The 24,174-nt window shown below is 38.7% G+C and overlaps 1 protein-coding gene across 1 annotated transcript in view; it reads right to left on the bottom strand.

Annotated features, from left to right (window-relative positions):
• LOC143684618 (adenylate cyclase type 10-like) overlaps nt 1-24,174 on the bottom strand; it is a 38,065-nt gene that overhangs the window by 3,967 nt on the left and 9,924 nt on the right. Inside the window, exons 5-15 of the mRNA XM_077161725.1 lie at nt 11,906-12,111; nt 11,521-11,611; nt 11,346-11,434; nt 10,563-10,754; nt 9,046-9,167; nt 4,667-4,743; nt 4,373-4,562; nt 3,788-3,843; nt 1,652-1,805; nt 1,297-1,486; nt 11-97 (exon numbers count right to left, since the gene is read on the bottom strand). Coding sequence (XP_077017840.1) covers nt 11-97; nt 1,297-1,486; nt 1,652-1,805; nt 3,788-3,843; nt 4,373-4,562; nt 4,667-4,743; nt 9,046-9,167; nt 10,563-10,754; nt 11,346-11,434; nt 11,521-11,611; nt 11,906-12,111 — 1,454 coding nt within the window. The remainder of the gene's footprint in view (nt 1-10; nt 98-1,296; nt 1,487-1,651; nt 1,806-3,787; nt 3,844-4,372; nt 4,563-4,666; nt 4,744-9,045; nt 9,168-10,562; nt 10,755-11,345; nt 11,435-11,520; nt 11,612-11,905; nt 12,112-24,174) is intronic.

Here is a 24,174-nt window from a genome sequence, read left to right as displayed (position 1 = left end):
AAGTACCCACCTCCTGAAGCACATGAATAAAGCACGCTTTAATCTTCTTTTGTCTGGCCAGGTCATCCATGTGCGAAACTTTGAAGGATAAAGGAAACTAACCAGGAAAATTATTCATGTATTAGTATTTAAAATGATAGCCTAATGAAAACATGTAGGTTCTCCAAAATGAACAGAAAATTATTCTATTTTGACTAAAAAACGGTTTTTGCAGAATTGGGCATAGAGCACAAATGCCAATCTAAAACATCAATATAACAGTTCAGAAGGTGAAGATGAAAGTTGACTGTGGTATAGAAAGAGTTATCTTCCTTTCCATACTAGACTGAAAACCCTTAAAGAGTTGTTATTAAATACTAAAATGATGGGTTAGACTTAACTATGTCACTTTGGGTAGCTCTAGTACCCTAGTTGTGCCAAGTACACTGAGATGAATCTGTACATGGGATGTCAGACAGAGATGACTCAGACATACTCTGTTGGCTAGGGAAAGGAACGTAGTGTGCTAAAGAATAAAAAATTGTAACTGGCTCAAGAACTCATGGCTATAATTGCTGGGGAAGCGCTCTTGGTCAGGATAACCTTTATATTTAGCACATTAAAATCTACACTGTAACCTCTCATATAATGTCTCCTTTAAAATTCATGCAAAAACTATAGAAAGTACTGTCATTGTCATTTCACAGGTGAAATGGTTAAGGCTTCAAAAGGCTAAGTTTTTGCTCCAGGATATATAATTAGCAAGTATCAGAGCCAGTTCTAGGATCCACTCTCCTCAAAAAGGAGAAAGCCTCAGTTTTGGTGTTAAAGGGTTTTCAAGGGTGGGCCACGGTGGCTCAGCAGGCAAGGATGCTTGCCTGCCATGCCAGAGGACCCGGGTTTGATTCCCCGTGCCTGCCCATGTAAAAAAAAAAAAAAAAAAATCTCAATCCTGCCATTATTGCTAACTATGTGTCCTTAGGCTACACACGCACACGAAACTCTGCGTTTTAAATCTATTTCTCAGAGTAGCAATGATGATTAAATGAAATAATACAGGCAAAGTACCTAGCACAGTGTTTGGCATTTAGTGTAAGTTTGATGACTATTTCCTGCCCTCCCCAGACTTCCATCTTGTATTCTTCTACTTCATTAGACATTTGCCTTAGAATAGATTTTTTAAAACTTTAATAAAAAGTACAACAAAAACAAAAAGTGCCATAGATAGTTTTTAGATTAGAAGACAAAATCCTGGGTCCAACCATCCATGAAAAACAACATCAGTAATCCAATTCAGAAAGCTACTGCTTTCATTACCTTCACAAAGAAGAGGTCATTAAAAAGGCAATGAAGTGGTTCCTCCACCATCCCGTGGAGCTGTCTGTGTAGGCACTCTTGCCGGCGATAGGATGGGCACACATCAATCTCAAAGAAGATGGCCATGAGAGTCTGGATGGCATAAAAGCACTGCTTGGAATCTGCTTCCTTCAGCTCCATCGGCAACACCCTGGTGAATGTTACTACGGTCACTGCAGGTCCCTCACCCACAGAAAAGTTGTTCACTCTATAAGACCAAGGATGCTGAATCTAGCGATATAAGAGTTTCAACAACAAGGGAAAGAAGTCCTAAGAGAAGCAGGTTTTGACTCATCACAATGTAGGAGTCTTTTACCTGTGCCCTTCTTTCTGGGCCAAGGAGCTTATTTCAGCTAACAGTTGGCTTTTTCCATAGCCTTTTCCACCTTCATACAGAATCACTTGTCCCTTATTCTGGTGCAAACACCTCTGCTGTGCCATTCGGAAGGCTTCCAGTTCTTTCTTCCGGTCTGCAGAGAGAAAGGGAGCACCTAATACCCTTGTGCATTTTGGTAGACAGTCTATTTAATTTGTATAGCTAAGTCTCAGCAAGGTGTCCCCACCCCACCCCCCAGAACGCTCAAGAGAATCCCATTTTTAATAAGGCATCACATCTCTTTCTAAAAAGTCAACTCTTCACTTTACAGAAATGTTCACTGGTTTTGAGGGTTTGCTCCAGAACCTAAGTAATACCTTTCAGAACAATTAGGCACCATATAGACATGAGGGTTTCTATATCTTCTTATTTCTTTGTAAAAATCTCCATAATAACTATTTAGTCTTCATATCATCATTTCCTTGTAAAGATAATGGATTAATAAATATAGTTAGAAGAAATACAAAGAGAGGTACTATATTATGGGTGGCAACAGTCTTAGTGCCACCCATCTTCATTCCCCTTAGGATGAGAAATTTCCCTCTAAAGATGATCCACAATAAGCTGGTCTCATAAAGTTTCTTACCAAATGTTGATACTTCTCAGGTAAAGTGACAGGACTGTACCTGATATCTGAGCATTCGACATGGAAAAAGAAACATGAATCTTCAAAGTAAACATACATTCAGTAAGAATGCTGCTTTCTTTAATTTTTAATAGAAGCTCAGAACATTCAATTCTGGATTTTGTTTTTAAAATCACATTTAGAGGTTCTGGGAAAATGGCTGAATAGGGTAGATCAAGTCCAGCCCTGCTCCAAGGAAAAGTTAGAGAGTGGACGGGAGGGCAACTGAGATGGCGATTCAAGAGTACAACTGAGGCAGCGCTGGTTGCTAAAGCTGAGGAACTGAGAAGCAGAATACTGGAGCCTAATGTGAAAGCGCAGAACCCACAGGAGTACACGGATGGGGAGATGGGGACTAGGAGGTAAGCCAAGCAGTATTCCTTGAATGCGCCACCCTCACCAGCACAGCCCTGTGACCCGAGACTCTCCCCATACCCCATGCACCAGAACCCCATCACCCGTCCCCACTCCCCACACTCCAAGCGCTCATGCACCACCAAACCCCAGCGTGTGTACCCACCCCACACCCCACTCCGAATGAAGCCCAACCCACCTCTCTTGCACCCCCCCCACCCCCTCGAGCACTATCTCCCCCTTCCTGCTCCCTGTAGGTTGTCACCAGCGCATATAGCCAGGCTACACTGGCACCCACCCCCTCGCCCATAGTGTAGCACAACCTCGCCCCGCCTGGCCTGAACTCTGACCCATGCATGTGCTCGGTCCCCTGTCACACCCCTCAGCTCTGGGAACATCAGTTTACTGTACTCCTAGACACACGCATGCACATGTGTCATGCTTCCCAACTCTGAGAAAGCGCTGAACTGCGCAGCCGGGTCACATCTGCCCCCAGCCCAGAAGGCTTAATGCCGACCTGCTGCCGTAGTGTTGCACATGCACACAAAGGGCTGCATGCCCTAGACCAGTGCACCCCAGGGTTACGCCCCCTAGACCTGTGCACCTGTACAACTACATCCTTCCTGGCTGCTGGGTGTCCACATTCACAAGCACCACCAGCGTAATATCTCCAACCTGTGCCTATACCTGTGCCGCAATGCATCACTGCACTGTTGAGCCTCGCCATGTACCCTGCACCCTGCTACACATCCATCCTACAAACACAAGGCTTTAGACTATTGAAGGAAATCAACTCTTAAAGTAAATCAATCAAGCTATTTACATGCGACAAAAACAACAGAAGATCACTAAGCATATCACAATACAGACAGATATTAGCCCAGCCAAATGACCCAATTAAAACACCAGACGAGACAGAGATGTTGGAACAACTAATCAAAGATGTCCATATAAATCTACTTACTAAAACAAGTGGGATGGCAAATGACATAAAGGAGATCAAGAAGACAGTAAAGAGCATAAAGAGGAGTTTGAAAATCACATTTAGCTACCTATAGCTGAAAAAAATATGATTTAAGTTAGAAAAGAAAACTTACCTAACAAAGGGTGCTTTTTACTTCTCTCTCTGGCCAAATGTCTCTTTCCAAACATTCTAGGAAGAAGAAAAAAGGGAAATATGTCTATTAAAAATGGATTCAATGAGAATTACATACCATGTAATCATTCAAATCATACAAAATTTTTGGAGGCTCTTTTTTTGGATTCAGGAACAGACTGTCCTTATATGCAAGTATTTTCAGATACCTAAGTGCAGAGCTCTGCATAAAGTCTTTTTAAAGAAACTAAAAGGGGTATTGTTGGTTGTAGAGTACTATTGATTGATTCTGATTCAGGGAAATAAATAAAGTATGAAGGAATAATGAGAAAAGAATATCTGAATTAGTAACCTAGTATTATTTACTTCCTGCTAGAGAGCAAGAAGTCACTGAGGAACTAGCTAAGAGTCAAACATAAAAGTTAAAGATCTCAGACACTAAACCCTACTATGTCTCATATTCCAGCAGGCCAGTACTAGCAGCATCTTTCCTTGTAATTTCATGCAACTGAACTACAATTGATTAGTAGTTGTACACCCTGATTCTGTAAAAGATGGGAATGAATGATCAAACAGTGATACTCACATACATCTTCTATGGCCAAGGTATTCATATATTTTCCCTGGGTTGGAGATGTTTTTCATCATTTTCTCTGGGAGTTTCTTGAAGTTGTAAGCAGGTAGCATTGATCTTAGATATGTTACCTCATCACAGGACACCAAACCTGGATAAGTAGCTATCATTCTGGCTACTAGACTCACTTTCGGGCCAATAACTGTGTCAGGAAGACAGTAAATAGAAAGGCAGAGAATTTTTGGACTACCACCAATACCTTCATCTTTTAAGTCACAGAGCCATCAGTTCAGTGTTCTAGTCTACCTGTATATTCGTGTCTTGCTACTGCTCCAACCATGCCACAGAATACTGGTCCATTGGTAATGCTGATGGAAACAAGCCTAAGGATCAGAAAAGCAACAAGGATAAATACAATCAAAACTCCAGTTCAGGCATAATATCTGCCACTTCCCCAGATTCAGAACTCCGGTTTCAGAGCTCAGAACAGAAAAGTCCAGGGGCTGTTGTCAGTCTACGTTTCATGATGGGTACAAAGTGCTGAATATGAGGGAGATAATTAAAAGGAACGGAATGCTGTCCCTACTCCAGAATTTTAATTGGTGAATTACCTGTAAAAAAGATTTTTAAAAAATCTTATGTATGTAGATGCTTTTTGAAGTACCTTCAAGTTGATGACCTCATCTGATCTTTAAAGGGTAACTAACAGTAAACCTGTGAGGTAGGTAGGGCAAATATTCTATTTGACAAAAGAAAAACCAAAGGGGTTAATTAACTTTCTAAGAGTCACATAGCAAAAGTCAGCAATGAGTCAGGATGAGAATCCAGGCCTCCTGACTCTAAACCAAGCTATTTCCACTATACCATGCTGCCTCAGATAAAAGCCAAAAATGAAAACGACAGCTACCAGTATAGGTTAACATCAAATAATGCTAGAATGTCAAAGTAAAGGAATAATTGGTTTCTTGGGGCTTTTGATGGAAGACTTTCTGAATCATATTAATCTTGGAATATACTTTTTAAATGAGTACCATGGGTTCATGTATTCATGCATGCATATATTAATTTATTCAACAAGCATTAAGAAGTACCTATACTACGTCATACTGGGCTGGGCTTCCCTGGAGAAGTTCAGCCTGGGGAGAGACATGGTAGGGATTGAAGAAGATAAAAGAGACATATTTATAGGTCAGCAAGACAAATACTATATGTCAGTGGTCAGTATAGCACATTAATAGAGAAACAGAAAGGATGGGCCATCTCATACTGGAGGATAGAAAGAGTATTCAGAAAGGAGGAGAAATCAATCTGGATCTTGAATGTTGAAGATGACAAAGTGGGGCAGTAGGATTCTATCCTTTGGGAAAAAAAACACACAAGCTTTGAAAGTACTGATGCCTCTGCAAAACTGAGTAGCTTAAGGGAGCTAGAGCACAGAAGTTGATTGGAATAGGGAGAGATGAAGGAACAAGAGGTCCTACCCAGGTCAGGATGGAAAAGCATCAGAAATATGAATTACTAAAAAAGAGGGCATGCATTGTTCCAGTTGTGGCAAAAGATCAAAAGTGGCAATAAGCAATTCACATAGCAGAGAATATGCACATTTACTTGGCAGATGTGAATATTTCTTATGATAGGCAAAACATATGCAGATGGAGAAAGAGGATGCAATGAATCATAATTAGTTTCAAGTTAAAGATACAAATAAATAATTTTCAGGTGTTCAGACAGATCATGAAAAGTGGCAACAATCTTAACATTACATCTCCTAAGGCATCAAAGTACTCCTTCTTAGCTCTAAGGATAGGCTTTAAAGTTCTCATCATTTATTCACTGGGCCCACAGCCTGGGGTAAGAAAGAGGCACAAGAACCAGGCAGTTGGTTCTGCTCTCATACCAAGAGCAAAATTAATAATCTTCTAAAGTTTCATGCTAAACTGCCCTTTCCTATTCTTTTCACCTGCTGAACTCCTCCTTGCCTTCCTAACCTGGCTCAAAAATCATCTCTATGGTCAAGACCTCCCTGGTGGCTCCAGGAAAAATCACTACTTCCTTGCATAGGACTTTGTTTCAGCAACTATAGCACTGTATTTCTGCACTTGAATTTCAATGTATTGAAGTTAGTTGTTTACTTAGCTGAGGATTTAGTGTCTCATCTATCTTTAGAACTATAGCACCTAGTGCAGTGCTTGCCTCACAGCTATGCTCAATTAATGCTTATTGAATAAATGCATTTATGCGTGCAAGATACTCAGCTATTAATAAGACTATGTTAATGAAACAAAGAATACTTTTCTTGCTAGGTTATTTCTTACTTCTTTCTATTATGCTTTATAATCTCCCCTTGATCTTCCTGACAGCCCATGTTCCTTTTTTCTTTTAAAACCTTTCTCCATTGATGAAGAATTACTTCTTTATTCAATATATATGTAAATATAGGCAAAGTATTTCTGGTGCTGAAGAACCATAATGATGAGATTCTGAGGCTGCACTCTTTGGGTCTTAAAAGCATCCTGGAGAAATAGTAAAAACAAGCTAGAAAACGTTTTATGAATTATTGGAAACAGAGAATCATTTTTCTTCTATAAGTGAGCTGAAAACTGAAGGTATTTCTCAGATGAGAAAGAGCAATGTAGAAGAAAACTGAAGGTAAATCGTCTTTGAAAAAAGAGATATGGAATGTAGTTTTGGTTCTGGGTAAGAGTTGGTTTGATAGAGAGAGGCTTGAGCAATGGTACCTGCTAGTGAGCCATAGAGGAATCTCTGAGACTAAGTCCTGCATTTAAATTGCAGGTGAAGAAGCCAAGCTTTGGGCAGCATTTCTCAAAACGCGTTTCTCAGAACACTAGTTCTCCTTGACGTTTATAGGTGTTTCTAGAGAAAAGTGTTTGGTGATTAAGTAAATTTGGGAGACGTTGAGTAAAACTAAATGTAACAGATTTCTTTACCGCAAGACTACTCTGAACCACTGATATTTAAAGGTACATTGTGAACCCCCAAGAAGGAAATATAATTTGCCTCACTTCAAAAATGTATTTAATTATGAAAACCTCGTTTTTAAGAGTTTATTAAGGGTCTAGTCTTCTATGAAACACACTTGGGACATAGTGAATTGGTGATTATGCTTCAGGGAAGAAAACATTGACCTTGAAACCTAGCTTTCAGGCTCTGACATTGCCAAGCTATTTGTCTTGCCAAGGTAATCTCTCCTGATCTTAGTTTCTTTATATTAAGGAGGTCAGACTAGATGAACTCTAAAATCCCATTTAGCTCTCCTTAAATTGATTATATTCTAAGCTGAGAAAGACTGAAAGGACCAAATAAGGGCCTAAGAGTCACAGAACACATTCTAAAGTGCATTGTAAGACATACTGAAGTGCAAAGACATGTCTATCTCAATCTGGTGTAAGAGCCAAGGGCTGGACCCTTGAAGGCCAAGGGTCAATGCAAAATTCAAGAACAGAAAAGCATAACACTTGAACAGATGGCCCAGTACACACCTACTGGAGATAAGACTGGGAGATAGGTTGTAGGATCCCACCAACACTGTAAGAACCATCAATGCAAATGTGCCCTAGGCTAAAAATATCTATAAGAAACTGTAGTATCTTGCTCATCTGTAAAATAAGGAGTTGGATCAGATAATCTTTAAATTCCTTTCCAGAAATAAGATTCTATGACTCCATCTCTATAGTTACATCACATCAGTAATATGTATTATCCCTTTCAGGGATGTATTTGCATTTTGTATGAGGCAGCTGTGAGGTAATGAAAAAATACAGGATTTGAAGACAGAAGATTTGGATTTCATTACCAGCTCTGTCTGCTATTTGCTAATAACTTCTCTTCTATGGCCTTAGTTTCTTCCTGTGTAAAAGAGGGATAAAAATTTTCGTTCTGGTAGTATATACAAAACATTCTCTAAATATTAAAGCACTATCTACATATGTGAAGCAATTTTTATTCATCTTGAAATTATAGCAAATCTTTGCCTTGTTGTTATAGTATTAGAAATAACTGTTTTCAAACTCATTCATGTATATACTTTCCCAGTAGCTTTAGGAAAAAAAACTGAAAAATTCCAACCAACCTTTTCATGGAAAACTAGTGGGAAAATGTGTCTTTTTAATACCATTATTAGGACTAGAGCGTATGGAAGGTGTGTGTGTGGAGTTGGGGTGGGGTGGGTGAGGTAAAGTTGGAGGAGGGAAATTAATTCAGGGTGAAGCCTAGAAAAGCAATGGGATCTGGGACAGACCAAGAGCAAAGTCAAAAAGGAAACAATCACTTGTAGTCCTTTTCTTTCTAGGTAATTGCTCCATTAACTTCTCTCTCCTCGCCTCCTGTAGACAGGCTGCCTTTGTTCTGTATCTCCTATATTTGTAAATATCTTATTCCCATCAAATCGATTTATTGCTTATTCCTTTGCCATATTCTTGAATCTTGCTATAGGAGTTCTGTTCCTTCCACTGGATGGAAACTTTACGTTCCCTGGGTATCCAGCAGAGTTCTGTGTCTAATGACTTCTAAGTAAATCTTATTTGCTGACTTCCCTTGGCATGTTTCCTCCCCTTTAGATCGATTATTGAAACCTTCAACCCCTGCTACTTGTCACTACCTCCTACCCTGCCTTAAGAACACCCTGGGGCCTGAGAAGCTCTTCTCTGCCCCACCTTCCTCCTCACTTGGTCTCAGCAAGATTCTCCCAGCAGAAACTGAAGATGCTAAAGGAGCTTTCCAGGGCATGGGCACACTCATCTGGCTTCTTATCTCCAGGAAGGCCAAAAACACAGAGGAACATGCAGCCCTGGAAATGATGACAAAAAAGGAAAAGAGAAGTTTAACTGGGGAAGAAATAGGGTTTGCCTCAATTGAACTAACTCCCTTGAATGAAACCAGATCTCGTCTTGACTAGTTTTCTGTTAATAATGCAGGACTTGACAAGATTCATGCAATGGACACTCTGGACCACATCAACATGAAAATTTTTAAAAAATGAAATAAAATCTTGATTTAATTAAACCCTTCATAACTATTCAAAGAAGTGAAATTTAAAACACAAGAAAATCTGATACCAAGAACTTTTCAAAAATTCAACTTCTAGAATATAACTGGGGGTAAACCTACATGGTAATTTGGAGATAGGAACTACAGAAAAACATATATTTTTTTTCTTTTTGGCATGTGCAGGCTCAAAAAACATGTTCATAAAATCATTCCTGTGGATATGAGCCCAATTTAAGGATGATGAGGTTACTTTCAGTTAAGCTGTGGCCCAACCTAAGCAGGATGGGTCTTACTGACCCATGATGACTCTATTGCTGGAGTCCTTTATAAGCAGAATGAAGTTCAGCCACAGGAAGCAAGAAGCTGAAGGTCAACAGAACCCAGAAAAGAAGGGAGAGGCCACCATGTGCTTTGCCACGTGATAGAGGAGCCCAGGAGCAAGATCATAGGTGGACAGCCCCAGCACATCAGTGTTTGGGAAGAAAGCATTGCCTTGAACACCTTAATTTAGACTTTTTCCTAGTCTCAAAACCATTAGCTTATAAATAACCATTGTTTAAGCCAACCCATGGTATGGTGTGTGCTTGAGCGCCCACGAAAAACTCTTCATTTAGGATGTTGAATATTCTTCATCTAGAATGTTAAGTATTACGATGCTGCTCCTCTCCAAGATCCTCAATTATGTGAGAAATTTCTAATCATATTTACTTTGCTAATCAAGTTGAAAAATATTCTTTAGGCTCCTATATGGATTTTTCAATAAGAACTTTTTTTAAATAAAGAGATCTTTATTTGGGGTTAACCCTCAAAAAATTAAATTAACTACAGTATACTATTCCTCAACTATTAGTTGAAGTCTTAATGCAATAGAACTTGTTTATGAAATAAGTGGCACAGCTCCTATGTGCTAGAGCAGCTTGAAGGAAAAATCTGAGATGATGGTATAGTAGCCCATGATAAACTCTGGGATCTGTCCTGTAACTGCTTGTTGAAGAGTGCTTTGAAAACTATTGCTTTTTCCTTTCTTTGCTTTGTATATATGTTATATTATACAATAAAAAAGTTTAAAAATATTTTTAAAAATAAGTGGTATAGAATATGACTTACATGCATACTATGTGAGATAAACTGGTCACATGAGGCTTTTATTCTTCCTTACCTTTAATGCTGATGGGTCAAGTTCCTTTGTACTTACTTTCTCAAACATAAAGATTCGGCTTAGCTGGCCACCCCCTTTCTCAATGACTGTGGAGATATATAAGGCAGCCTCCTGGATAAGGTGACATAAATGCAACATCCATGCTGTCTTGTGGAACTCTAGGCTGACCAAAACTATAGTCACAGTACGGAATTCGGATACATATTCCATAGGTTGACCTTCATCAATCTGCAAAGGTTGATTGAGTTACCTTGCCTGTACCTTCAACTCTTGGCATGACATTTAGGCATTTTAATTTTATGCCCTATGTTAAGTATGGGAAAATAACTTAGGGATATCAGGCTAAAACAAAATAAAAATCAGACTTGAACATTACAGAGGTTGTACAAACCTGTGTACCTGGAAATAAAACTATTTAGCTTTAAACCTAAATTCACTGATGAAATATTTCCACGTTTTTACATTTCCTAAGAGTTAGTCTGATATGTGCAACTCCATTAGACATTATATTGCTTATGAAGGGTTTCACATATATTCATGCATATATAATCAACACATATTTACCAAACCATATATCCTGCTTGCAGTATCCTAGATTCCTCAGGGGAAAATTTAAAAAGAAATATGGTTTCTGCTTTCTAGGATTGAGAAATCTAACTAAAGTTAAGACATCATAGTAATGATGGATACCGATAGGGAAATCTGTGGGGACTACAACGGGGAACTGGAGATGAAATGGATCAATACAATAAGGATACATGTACACTTGTTTACTCAAATACACACAGTCTACACAATGACTCAATAACCTGGAAATACCTTTTCTACAAGGGTTTTCATTATGTGTTTCCGCAGGGTTTGCTCGAGCGCAGAGTCTGGCTCCAAGTCCAATGCAGTTCTTAGAGTGTCTGAGAAAAGGAAAACAAATAAAATGTCTCAGGTTATGTGAAAAATTAATAATTTTGGGCAACGTAGAAAGGACATAGTAACTCACCAGCACTTGTACGGTAATGTGGCAGATAACGGAGGCACTTATCAAAATGCTCATCAAAATCAAATGGGTCAATGATCCGCATATCTCTTAACTAAAAAATAGAAAGGAAACTGCTCAATTCTCTGTCCTCCTACCAACTTGATTTACTCTGGTTCTTCAGCACAGTGGCTGAAGACTCTCTCTCTTTCTCTCATTTATCCTTAACTTTCTGAGCCTTACTGTTCTGCCTCACCTATCTTTCAGGGAGAATATCCCCAGCTTCCTTCCAAAATAGAGTTCCAGTGATTGTTGGTTTGGTCAGGCAATATGTGAACACCATCAAAGCACTGACCTAGTAGTAGGAAGGCTTTTTCAGGATGTGGAATGGATGGGGCCAGTTTCCTACCTTCACAGCTTCATCCTCCCTCATGATTTCCACTTCAAACATGTACTGCTCACAGAGCTTCCAGCAGTTCCAGGACAAGACAATTTCATTTGCCTGAGCCAAACGGTGAGCTAACTGGACATCATCTACATCCTGCCCGATCACCAAGAGATATTGCCGCTGCTCATCTCCAATAATAATCTGGGAAATCCAACCTGCAGATAGACCTATGCAGAAAATGGAGACAAGTGGAGATTAGTCAAACTCAAATGGGAAACTATATAAAGGATAGGGCCTGGAATCCTCATATTGCTCTATACAACCATGAGCAAATGACATTTTTTTTGAGTTTGATTATATTCAGATGTAGAAACGTGGAGAATAATTTTTCTGCCCTAATGGTTTTTAGAATCCCTAATGACAAGGATATCGAAAATCTGTAGTTCAAAGCATCCTACTAGCTTGGTTATTGATCTCATCTACAGAAGTCTTAAATAAGTTCACCTTTAAAAATAATACCTTGCCCTAGATTTGCTTCTGCCTTAGATACAGCTAGAAACAAATATTTGGGTTGTGTGGGGAAAAATATGAGATACTAGGTCTCTGAGTGTCTCTAAATTGTTCTTCTAATGGACAGCTAGTCCTGATGCAGAGAACTTAGGGAGGAAACCAAATGGTTATACTCAGAAGCTGCTGCTACACTCCCATGGCAGAAAAGTACCTTCTAATCTAGCATATTAATTGACTAAATCATCCCTCCTCAATTATAGAAGGAGCTGAGTGAGTAGATAATCATTATTTTACTAGACATGAGCCTTTCCATATAATTCTTATGACCTATTTTCCTAGCTCCTGAAGATTTCTAACTGCAAATACAACTGAAAAAAAAATGGCTTGATTGCTAGGGGAAAAGTTACTATAACCAAGAGAAATCTGCTTCATTAGCTAAGGCACTCAATGTAACCTAAAAATAAGGGAAAAAATTTTTAAAGAATAATAGAGATTTACTTTTGGCCAAGCTGGAATATCAAGTACTTAATTTACACTGGCAATCTGAAGCAATTAGAAAAAACAATTAGAAAAATACATGCTACAGTGGGTTCTCAAGACATCTGACATTAGGCAGTGAAGGACAGTGATTCCTGAGAGATGGGAAACAAACAAGGTAAACACTTATACACTCTGAATAAACTATCTGAGAATTCTCATTCTGCATATTAAGGCAGGGAAAGTAGAGCTCAGAGGACTCCCTGAGTTGAGGAGACAGAGCTGGGAGTCTGAGGAGGCCAAGGTGGCTAGAGCTCACAGAGCACTGTGAGGAGTACTAGAGAGAAGAGAACTGTACGGATAGACAAAACTCTAGCGATCTGTACTGGGTTTCCTCATATCTTCAACTGAGTATTGATCAGTGCGTGCATGTGAGGGAACTATCTGATGCCATAGAAAATAATCACAAGAAAAGATTAGAAGAAACAGTCCTCAAATATCATACAAGGCTGGGTATAGTTTCTGATTCCACTAGTCAGAGTGTCCAATAATTCACAGGACACTAGGTACAGTACTCAAGAATAGAAAACTAGCCCCAGCAAACCTTAAAAGCAAAATTCTAAAGGATCAGATAAACCACATCCCAGAAACAAGTGGAAAAAATATCTATAGAAATATATTTAAAAATCTAGTGTCCACCACATGTGTGGCACCCATCAAAACTTGCTGGGTGTACAAGGAAGAAAAAAAATTTGTTCCGTAACAAGGAGAAAAATAAATCAATTGAACCCACTCCAGAAATGACACAAATGATAGAAAGACGAGGATATTAAAAGAGAATCTAGAGACGCTGGCCATGCTGAGATCTGGGTTCAATTCCTGGTATCTGTCCATGCAAAAGAAAAAAAGAGAGAGAGAGAGAGAGAGAGAAAATTAGAGAAAAGACTGAACAAGTAGAGATAAGATATAAAAAAGACCTAAATCAACCTCATAAGGATTAAAACCACAATGTATGAGATGGATTGCAGGCAAATTAGACATGCAAAGAAAAGGATTGTAAACTTGAAGACAGAGCAATAGGGAAAAAAATTCAGATAAAAAGATAAAGCATCAGTAAGCTGTGAGACAATTTAAACGGCCTAATATATGTTTAATTAGAGTCCTCAAAGAAGAGGAAAGAGCAGGGGGGTTAGAAAAAGTATTTGAAGAAATAATGTATAGCATGAGAAATGCTAATGGGAGTTCTTCAAACAGAGGGAAAATGACTTCAGATGAAGCTACATAAAGGAATGAAGAGCACTGGAAATGACAACTATGTGAATAAATATAAAGATTTTTTAAAAATAACATTTTAAAATCTCTTTAAAATATAATTGATTATCTAAATAAAAATAATAAAAACTTATTTTAGGGTCTATAATATATGTAGAAGTAAAATATATGACAACAATAATACAAAGGCTACAATCTCCAGATGGGTCCCTGGACCAGACAGGTCCTGAAACCTAGACTGCCCAGGCTCTCCAGAGCATCAGCTTGTTCCATCTCCCTACACCATGTTATTGACAGCTCCTTCCAACATGAAAAAGTTGGAAGGGGTATAACCAAGTTATTTAATAACCAAGTTATTAAAAAGTTGGAAGGGGTATATACCTTCCTAGGGGTATAACCCAAATACCCGTAGAAAGTAGGATAGAAGGATCGGGGGTGAAGGTGGAGTTATACAGAGAAGGTAGGGGTTAATAAACAAATATGATTGCTGAATCATTAAATTGATATCTCTTTTAGTCTATACTATCTTAGAGCAGCTAGAAGTAAAAACCTAAAACTGTAAAATTATAACCCATACCAAACCCCCAAATCTGTTCTACAATTAATTGTTGTGCTGTACTTTGAAATTTATTGCTTTTTTGTATATATGCTATTCTTCACAAAAAAAAGAAAAAAAAAGTTGATTGTGATGATAAAAAATAAATATTTATTCCTTCTAGCCTCCTAGAAGGAATTCTGGAGTAGCTAGAAGGAAAAATCTGAGAGGATTGTATGGTAGCCCATGACAAACCCTAGGATCTGTTCTGTAACTACTTGTTGAAGAGTGCTGTGAAAACTATTGCTTTCCTCTTTCTTTGCTTTGCATATATGTTGGTTTATACAATAAAAAAAAGTTAAAAAAACCCTTATTTTAGGTAATACATGTAGAAGAAAAAGTATATGCCAACAATTGTAACAAAGTTCAGGTGGGAAGATATGGAAAAATAGATTCTTAGGCTTTACAGGAAGTGGTATAGTACCACTGGAAGTTAAGGTTGTGATAATTTAAAGATGTATGCTATAAGCCCTAAAGCAACCACTAAAATAACACAAGAACGAGTTACGGCTCATAAGACATTAAAGAACAAAAAATAAAATCAAAGAAGTAAAAATGAGAATAAAGAACAGACAGAGGCTTCCGGGTCAAGATGGCGGCTTAACACTGTGCACATTTTAGTTCGTCCTCCAGAACAACTACTAAATAACCAGAAACAGTACAGAACAGCTCCTGGGGCCACGTCAGTGACCGGACACATAGCGTACCCCACTCTGGACCAGCTGGACCGGCTGTGAGCCCTCCCAGAACCATAAGTTCCCAAAGCTGCGGCGGCCGGCACCCCTCCCCCATAGGCTGCTTCCCAGAGGGGAAAGGAAAGGACTTTACTAGCAGCAGGGACTGAGCACAATCAAACGCCAACTGTGGAATTAATTAACAAATTCTGACTACTAAAAATAGGCCGTCAGCTTAGGCCAACCTGATCAAAGTGGAGGTTGCTCCTTTTGGCCCCAGTGCCAAGGGGGCAGAGCTGACGGAAAAAGGGAAAAAAAAAAAAAAAAGAAGGAAACAGAGGTTTTTGTGGTAGTGTTTCTACAAAGGCTTGACTGCCTTTGGATACAGCGGCAGGACTTCTCAGGCTGCAACTGCCTCAGACATAGGCAGAAGCGAGCTCATTTGGGGGCTTGTCTGGAGCCTGTGCCTTCCCCAGGGGAGGGGTGAAGCCCAACTCAGGTGGAATCCCTCCCTCAAGGAATTCAGACACCAGGGCTTCGTAATTTGAAGCCATTAAAACCAGCCTACAACCTCTTCTCTGTCTCCACCATGCCCCCAGCAGGGAGAGTCTGCCAAAGTTAACGGTACCATATCATCTTACACTGGTGGGACCTGCAGGCAGACAAGCACCACATACTGGGAAGGATAAGAAAAACAGAGTCCAGAGACTTCACAGGAAAGTCTTTCAACCTGCTGGGTCTCACCCTCAGGGAAAACCGATGCAGGTGACTCTTTTCTCCTGATAGGAGGCCAGTTTTGTCTGGGAAAATCTGGCTGGGGTCTATAATATCTAAGTAGACCCTCCTAAGTGTGTGTGGGGGGAAGGCACCACACAAGCAGGGCAAGAAACAAGAAAACAAGAACTGAAAAATTCTCCTCTGTTAAACAAAACTTAAGCTAAAGGTCCAGATAAAGCTGAACAGAATGTCAAAGAACAGATAGACAACAAATTCATCCAGCAAGAAAACCCTACGTAAAAGAAGTGAAAGCAATCTCCAGAATAAACTAATTAAGGTAATTAAATGCCTAGATGCCAGCAAAAAAATAACAAATCACACTAGGAAAATTGAAGATATGGCCCAGTCAAAGGAACAAACCAACAATTCAAATGACATACAGGAGCTGAAACAATTAATTCAGAATGTACGAACAGACATGGAAAACCTCATCAAAAACCAAATCAATGAATTGAGGGAGGATATAAAGAAGGCAAGGAATGAACAAAAAGAAGAAATTGAAAGTCTGAAAAAACAATGGAAACCTACAAAGGTAGATTTCAAGAGACAGAACATAGGATTAGTGAACTGGAGGACGGAACATCTGAAATCCAGAGAGAAAAAGAAAATATAGGGAAAAAAATGGGAAAATACAAGCAGGGACTCAGGGAATTGAACGACAATATGAAGCACACGAATATATGTGTTGTGGGTGTCCCAGAAGGAGAAGAGAAGAGAAAAGGAGGAGAAAAACTAATGGAGGAAATTATCACTGAAAATTTCCCAACTCTTATGAAAGACTTAAAATTACAGATTCAAGAAGTGCAGTGTACTCCAAAGAGAATAGATTCAAATAGACGTACTCCAAGACATTTAATAATCAGAATGTCAGAGGTCAAAGAGAAAGAGAGAATCTTGAAAGCAGCAAGAGAAAAGCAACCCATCACATACAAGGGAAGCCCAATAAGACTATGCACAGATCTCTCAGCAGAAATCATGGAGGCGAGAAGACAGTGGGATGATATATTTAAATTATTAAAAGAGAAAAACTGCCAACCAAGAATTCTATATCCAGCAAAATTGTTCTTCAAAAATGAGGGATAAATTAAAACATTTTCAGACAAAAAATCACTGAGAGAATTTGTGACCAAGAGACCAGCTCTGCAAGAAATACTAAAGGGAGCAGTAGAGACAGATACGAAGACAGAAGAGAGAGGTGTGGAGAAGAGTGTAGAAAGGAAGACTATGAGTAAAGGTAAAAAGAAGGAAAATTAGATATGACATATAAAATCCAGAAGGCAAAATAGTAGAAGAAAGTACTACCCATGCAGTTATAGTACTGAACATTAATGGATTAAACTCTCCAATCAAAAGACATAGTCTGGCAGAATGGATTAAAAAACAGGACCTATCTATATGCTGTCTCTACTCAAAGGACATGAGGCGAGGACACAAATGTACATTTACACACCAATGTTTATAGCAGGAGTATTTACAATTACCAAGAGATGGAAGCAGCCAAAATGTCCATCAACAGACGGTTGGCTAAACAAACTGTGGCATTTACATAAGATGGAATATCATGCAGCTGTGAGACAGAAAAAAGTTGGAAGTATGTAACAACATGAATGGACCTTAAGGACATTATGCTGAGTGTGATTAGCAGAAACAAAAGGACAAATACTGTATGGTCTCACTGATATGAACGACATTAGTGAATAAACTTGGAATATTTTGTTGGTAACAGAGACCATCAGGAGATAGAAATAGGATAAGATATTGGGTAATTGGAGATGAAGGGATACAGATTGTGCAACAGGACTGAATATAAAAACTCAGAAATGGACAGCACAATATTACCTAACTGTAATACAATTATGTTAAAACACTGAATGAAGCTGCATGTGAGAATGATAGAGGGAGGAAGGCTGGGGCATAAATGAAATCACAAAGAAAGACAGACGATAAAGATTGAGATGGTATAATCTAGGAATTCCTAGAGTGTATAATGATAGTGACTAAATGTACAAATTTAAAAAATGTTTTTGCATGAGGAAGAACAAAAGAATGTCATTACTGCAGTGTGCTGAAAATAGATGGTAATTAAGATTTTAAAATTTCAACTTATGTGTGAGACTAAAGCAAAAAATGCTTATTTGGTACAAATTTATACTTTGACTAGTGCATCTCCTAATATAACTTATGTAGATAGTTGATTGAACACCTTAAGTACATGGAACTTTGTATAGGACATGAGATTTTGTTGGTTTGTCCAGGTGATGCCCTGATGAATCCCAGAGTGATTTCATCAGTTAGTGGAAAAGTATTTGCAAAATCCCATTTGGGAAATGGGGAAAGAGGGGAAAACTCAACTCTTTCAATTCAAAACTCAGTTCAATCCCCAAGTTGAATTCTTGATATTCTCACAAGCAGTGTGGACAACCAAAGCTATAGGCTGAGCCCCCAGTCTTGGGGTTTATTCATATGAAACTTAACCCCACAGGGGATAGGTCAAGCCTACTTAAAATTAGGCCTAAGAGTCACCCCCAAGAGAACCTCTCTTGTTGCTCAGATGTGGCCTCTCTCTCCAACCAACACAGCAAGCAAACTCACCACCCTCCCCCTGTCTATGTGGGACATGATTCCCAGGGGTATGGACCTTCCTGGCAATGTGGGACAGAAATCCCAGAATGAGCTGTGATTCAGCATCAAGGGATTGAGGAAAACTCTAGAATGAGCTGAGACCCAGCATCAAGGGATTGAGAAAATCTTCTAGAACAAAAGGGGAAAGAGTGAAATGAGGCAAAGTGTCAATGGCTGAGAGATTCCAAACAGAGTCGAGAGGCTATCCTGGAGGTTATTCTTACTCATTAAGTAGATATCACCTTGTTATTCAAGATGTAATGGAGAGGCTGGAGGGAACTGCCTGAAAATGTAGAGCTGTGTTCCAGTAGCCATGTTTCTTGATGATGATTGTATAATGATACAGCTTTCATAATGTGACTGTGTGATTGTGAAAACCTTGTGTCTGATGCTCCTTTTATCTACCTTGTCAACAGATGAGTAGAACACATGGAATAAAAATAAATAATAGGGGGAACAAATGTTAAAATAAATTTAGTTTGAAATGCTAGTGATCAATGAAAGGGAGGGGTAAGGGGTATGGTATGTAAAATTTGTTTTTGTTTGTTTTATTTTTCTGTTGTCTTTTCATTTCTTTTTCTGAATTGATGCTAATGTTCTGGGAAATGATCGTGATGATGAATATGCAACTATGTGATGTATTGTGAATTGCTGAGTGTATGTGTTGGGAATGTTTGTGTTTCTTGTAATTTTTTTTTAATTAATAAAAAATTCAATAATAAAAAAAAATTCACTTAAAGCGGAAGAAAAGGGCAAAACTTTGAAGACTCTTCACCAGAGGAGATAACAAATAAGCACATAAAGGATTCTCAATATCATTAGTCACTAAGGGGCTGCAAATGGAAACTACAGTGAGAAATCACTATATACCCATTAGACTATCTAAAATTAAAGACTGACCAAACAAGTGTTGTTCAGGTTGTGGACCAACTGGAACTCTCATACACAGCTGGTGGGAATGTAAAATGGTACAATCACTCTGGAAAAGTTTGGCAATTTCTTAAAAAGTTAAACAGACACCTACCTTATGACACAGCCCTTCTACAATGAAGCATTTACCCAAAAGAGAAATGAAAGCATATGCCCATACAAAGATCTGTACATAGATATGCAGAACAGCTTTATTTGTAAGCGCTTCAAACTGGCAAATGGATAAACAAATTATGTTCTATTCACACAATAGAATACTATTCTGTAATAAAAAGTAATGAACTAACTGATATATTTATGAGTATATATGATACAAAATAATTACAGTGAATGAAAGTGGTGAGGGAACATACTGTATGATCTCATTCATATAGCATCCTTTTAAAATGCAAAATGATCTCTAGTGACAGAAAAGAGATCAGTGGTTGTTTTAGGTTGGAAGAAAAGGTAGGGAGTAGGGGAAGACAGGGTCTATAAAGGGGCAAAAGGCAACTCTTGTGAGTGATGGGTATGTTCATTATCTTCATTATGGTGCCTTCAAAGTATATTAATGTATCAAAATTTTTCCAATTGTACACTTTAAATTTATGCAGTATCAATTATCAATAATCTCTCAGTAAAGCTGTTAAAACAAAAGAATAAAAAAGATGGCAGAATAGGGGAGATGCCATATAAGATAGATTATGATTCTTTACTACTGATCCTCAAAATAGAAGTGAATAGTTGGAATAAACTTTTTAAAAAAATATTTTTATTAACAAATCTTCACATACATACATTCCATACATGGTGTACACAATCAATGTCTCACAATATCAACACATAGTTGTACATTTGTCACCACTATCATTTTTTAGAACATTTGCAACACTCCAAAAAAAGAAATAAAAAGAAAAAAAGAAAAAACTCTCGCATTCAATACCCCTTACCCTTTCCTCTCATTGTCCACTAATATTTCCATCTACCCAAATTATTTTATCCCTCATCCTCCATAGTATTTATTTATTTTTTATCCATATGTTTTTACTCATCTATCCATACCCTAGATAAAAGAAGCATCAGATACAAGGTTTTCATAATCGCAGTCACATTGTAAACATTATCTTTATACAATCGTCTTCAAGAATCAAGGCCAGTGGCTTTGTCTCTGTGATTTATACCCTTGGGAGTCATGTCCCATAACGGGGGTGGGGGGAGGGCAGTGAGTTCACCTGCCAAGTTGGCTTAGAGAGCAAGGCCACATCTGAAGAACAAAAGAGGTTCTCTGGAGGTGATTTTTAGGCCTAAGTTTAAGTAGGCTTAGCCTATTATTTGCAGGAACAAGTTTCACAGGGGTGAACCCCAAGATCAAGGGCTCAGCCTATTGGTTTGGTTGTCCCCCCTGCTTGGGAGAATATCAGAAATTCTCCCAATGGGGAAGTTGAAGATTTCTCCCCTTTTCTCCAGTCCTCTAAGGGCACTTTGCAAATACTTCCTTATTCACTGCTCAAATTACTCTAGATTATATCAGGGCATCACACTAACCTGGGTAAACCAACAAAATCTCATGCCCTTTTCAGAATTCCACATGCTCACAGTGTTCAATTAAACTGACCATATAAGTAAAATTAGATAATGTACTACCCAAAATATAAATTTTACACAAAGTAAACATCTCTCACTTTGTTCTCACACAGAAGTTGAAGTTTTAAAATATGGACCATGTTCTAGTTTGCTAGCTACCAGAATGCAATATACCAGAAACGAATGGTTTTTAAAAGGGGAATTTATTAAGTTCCTAGTTTACAGTTCTAAGGCCAAGAAAATGTTCCAGTTAAAACAAGCCTATAGAAATGTCCAATCAAAGGCATCCAGGGAAAGATACCTTGGTTCAAGAAGGACATTGAAGTTCAGTGTTTCTCTCTCAAGTGAGAAGGCACATGGTGAACACAGTCACGGTTTCTCTCTTGGCTGGAAGGGCACATGGTGAGCACAGCGTCATCTGCTAGCTTTCTCTCCTGGCTTCCTGCTTCATGAAGCTCCCCAGCAGGTGTTTTCCTTCTTCATCTCCAAAGTCCTGGCTAGTGGATTCTCTACTTCATGATGCTGCAGCTTCCTCTGCTCTCTCTGAATCTCTCTTTCTCCAAAATGTTTCCTCTTTTATAGGACTTCAGAAACTAATCAAGACCCACCCAAATGGGTGGAGACACGCCTCCAGCTCCATTTTAACATTTTAACAACCTCCATTTTAACAACCACTCTTGATTAGGTTACATCTCCAGAGAGGTTATCTAATTACAGTTTCAAACATACAATACTGAATAGGGATTAGAAGAATTGCTGCCTTTACAAAATGGGATTAGGATTAAAACATGACTTTTTTAGGATACATACATCATTTCAAAATGGCACAGACCATATCATCCTGAACCCCGTGTTCCGCTCTGCCTTAGACCTCTCCAGATCAGCTTCATTCATATCTCTACTTTTTCAATTTTTCAAACAGTTCCTGTGTGGGGTACTGCAGACTTCATAGCTTCAGAGCTCTTAACTCTGAGTCTCAGTTGTCACCTAAATACCCGAAGTTTCTGGGAATGACCAGGTTATATACAAAGAGCTCAGTATCTCAGAATTTAGAATAGTTACAACTCCTGAATATATGTGACTGCTGAAAGAGCTTACAATATAGAACCCTTTACAATAGGCCCCAACCTGATAACTCATGTCTCGACTTTAGTTCACTGAATTTTTATATTATAGTTAGTCCATATGATTGAGGCATGATAATATGTCTTTTTATTTTCACACTTCATTCAACATACAGTCCTTAAAGTTCATACACCTAGCTGCATGCCTCACAACTTCATTCCTTCTCACAGCCACTCAGTAGTCCATTGTATGTATACACCATAGTTTCCCCTTCTATTCCAGAGTCATTGTATTCTTAGGTTCAGCTCCATTCATTGTGAATCTTGAACACTGCCACCATAACACCAGTGTGCAAATGTCCACTCATGTCAACACACTCCACTCCTCCAGGTATACACTAAGCAACGGGGTTTCAGGATCATATGACAACACCACCCCTAGCTTCCTGTGGAATCATCACACAGCCCTTCAAGGTGCTGCACCTCTCAGCTTCACTACCAACAATGAATAGGTACATCTCTTTCTCTGCATTTTCCCTAGTACTTATTTCTCTGTTTATTTTTAAACAGTTTTATTCATACATCATACAATACAACCTAAGGGTATAGACATGACTTTGCCACCATAATCTATATGAAGATATTTCCTTTTCTTCCACAAAAAAAATCCCCCATGCTCCCCATCCCCCACCAACATTTAGTTTTGGCATAAGGCCTTTGTTACATTCAGTGGAAGCATATTGGAATATTACTGTTGGCCATAGATCCTAGTTTGCATTGATTGTACTTTTTCCCATATACCATCTGTTCTAGTTTGCAAGCTGTCAGAATGCGATATACCAGAAATAGATGGCTTTTAAAAAGAATTTAATAAGTTGCAAGTTTACAGTTCTAAGGCCATGAAAATGCCCCAATTAAAGCAAAAAATGTTTATTTGGTACAAAATCTATATTTTTTACTAGTGCGTTTCTAACATAACTTTTGTAAACAGCTTAACTGAACACCATAAGTACATGGAACCTTGAGTAGGATGTGAGATTTTGTTGGTTTGTCCACAGTGATGCCCTGATAAATCCCAGAGTGATTTGATCAGTGAATAAAAAAGTATTTGCAAAGTCCCCTTTGGGGAATGGTGAGAATGGGGGAAAATTCAACTTCCCCAAGTTGAATTGATATTCTCACAAGCAGTGCGGACAACCAAAGCTATAGGCTCAGCCCCCAGTCTTGGGGTTTGTTCGTATGAAACTTAACCCCACAGGGGATAGGTCAAGTCTACTTAAAATTTAGGCCTAAGAGTCACCCCCAAGAGAACCTCTCTTGTTGCTCAGATGTGGCCTCTCTCTCCAACCAACACAGCAAGCAAACTCACCACCCTCCCCCTGTCTACGTGGGACATGACTCCCAGGGGTGTGGACCTTCCTGGCAATGTGGGACAGAAATCCTAGAATGAGCTGAGACTCAGCATCAAGGGATTGAGAAAACCTTCTAGACCAAAAGGGGGAGGAGTGAAATGAGACAAAGTGTCAATGGCTGAGAGATTCCAAACAGAGTTGAGAGGTTATCCTAGAGGTTATTTTTATGCATTAAGTAGATATCACCTTGTTATTCAAGATGTAATGGAGAGGCTGGAGGGAACTGCCTGAAAATGTAGAGCTGTGTTCCAGTAGCCATGTTTCTTGAGGATGACTGTATAATGATACAGCTTTCACAATGTGACTGCATGATTGTGAAAACCTTGTGTCTGATGCTCCTTTTATCTACCTTGTTGACAGATGAGTAGAACATATGGAATAAAAATAAATAATA

This window comes from Tamandua tetradactyla, chromosome 5 (genome assembly GCF_023851605.1).
Source record: "Tamandua tetradactyla isolate mTamTet1 chromosome 5, mTamTet1.pri, whole genome shotgun sequence".
Taxonomy (NCBI): Eukaryota; Metazoa; Chordata; class Mammalia; order Pilosa; family Myrmecophagidae; genus Tamandua; species Tamandua tetradactyla.
This window is presented reverse-complemented; position numbering and strand designations above follow the sequence as displayed.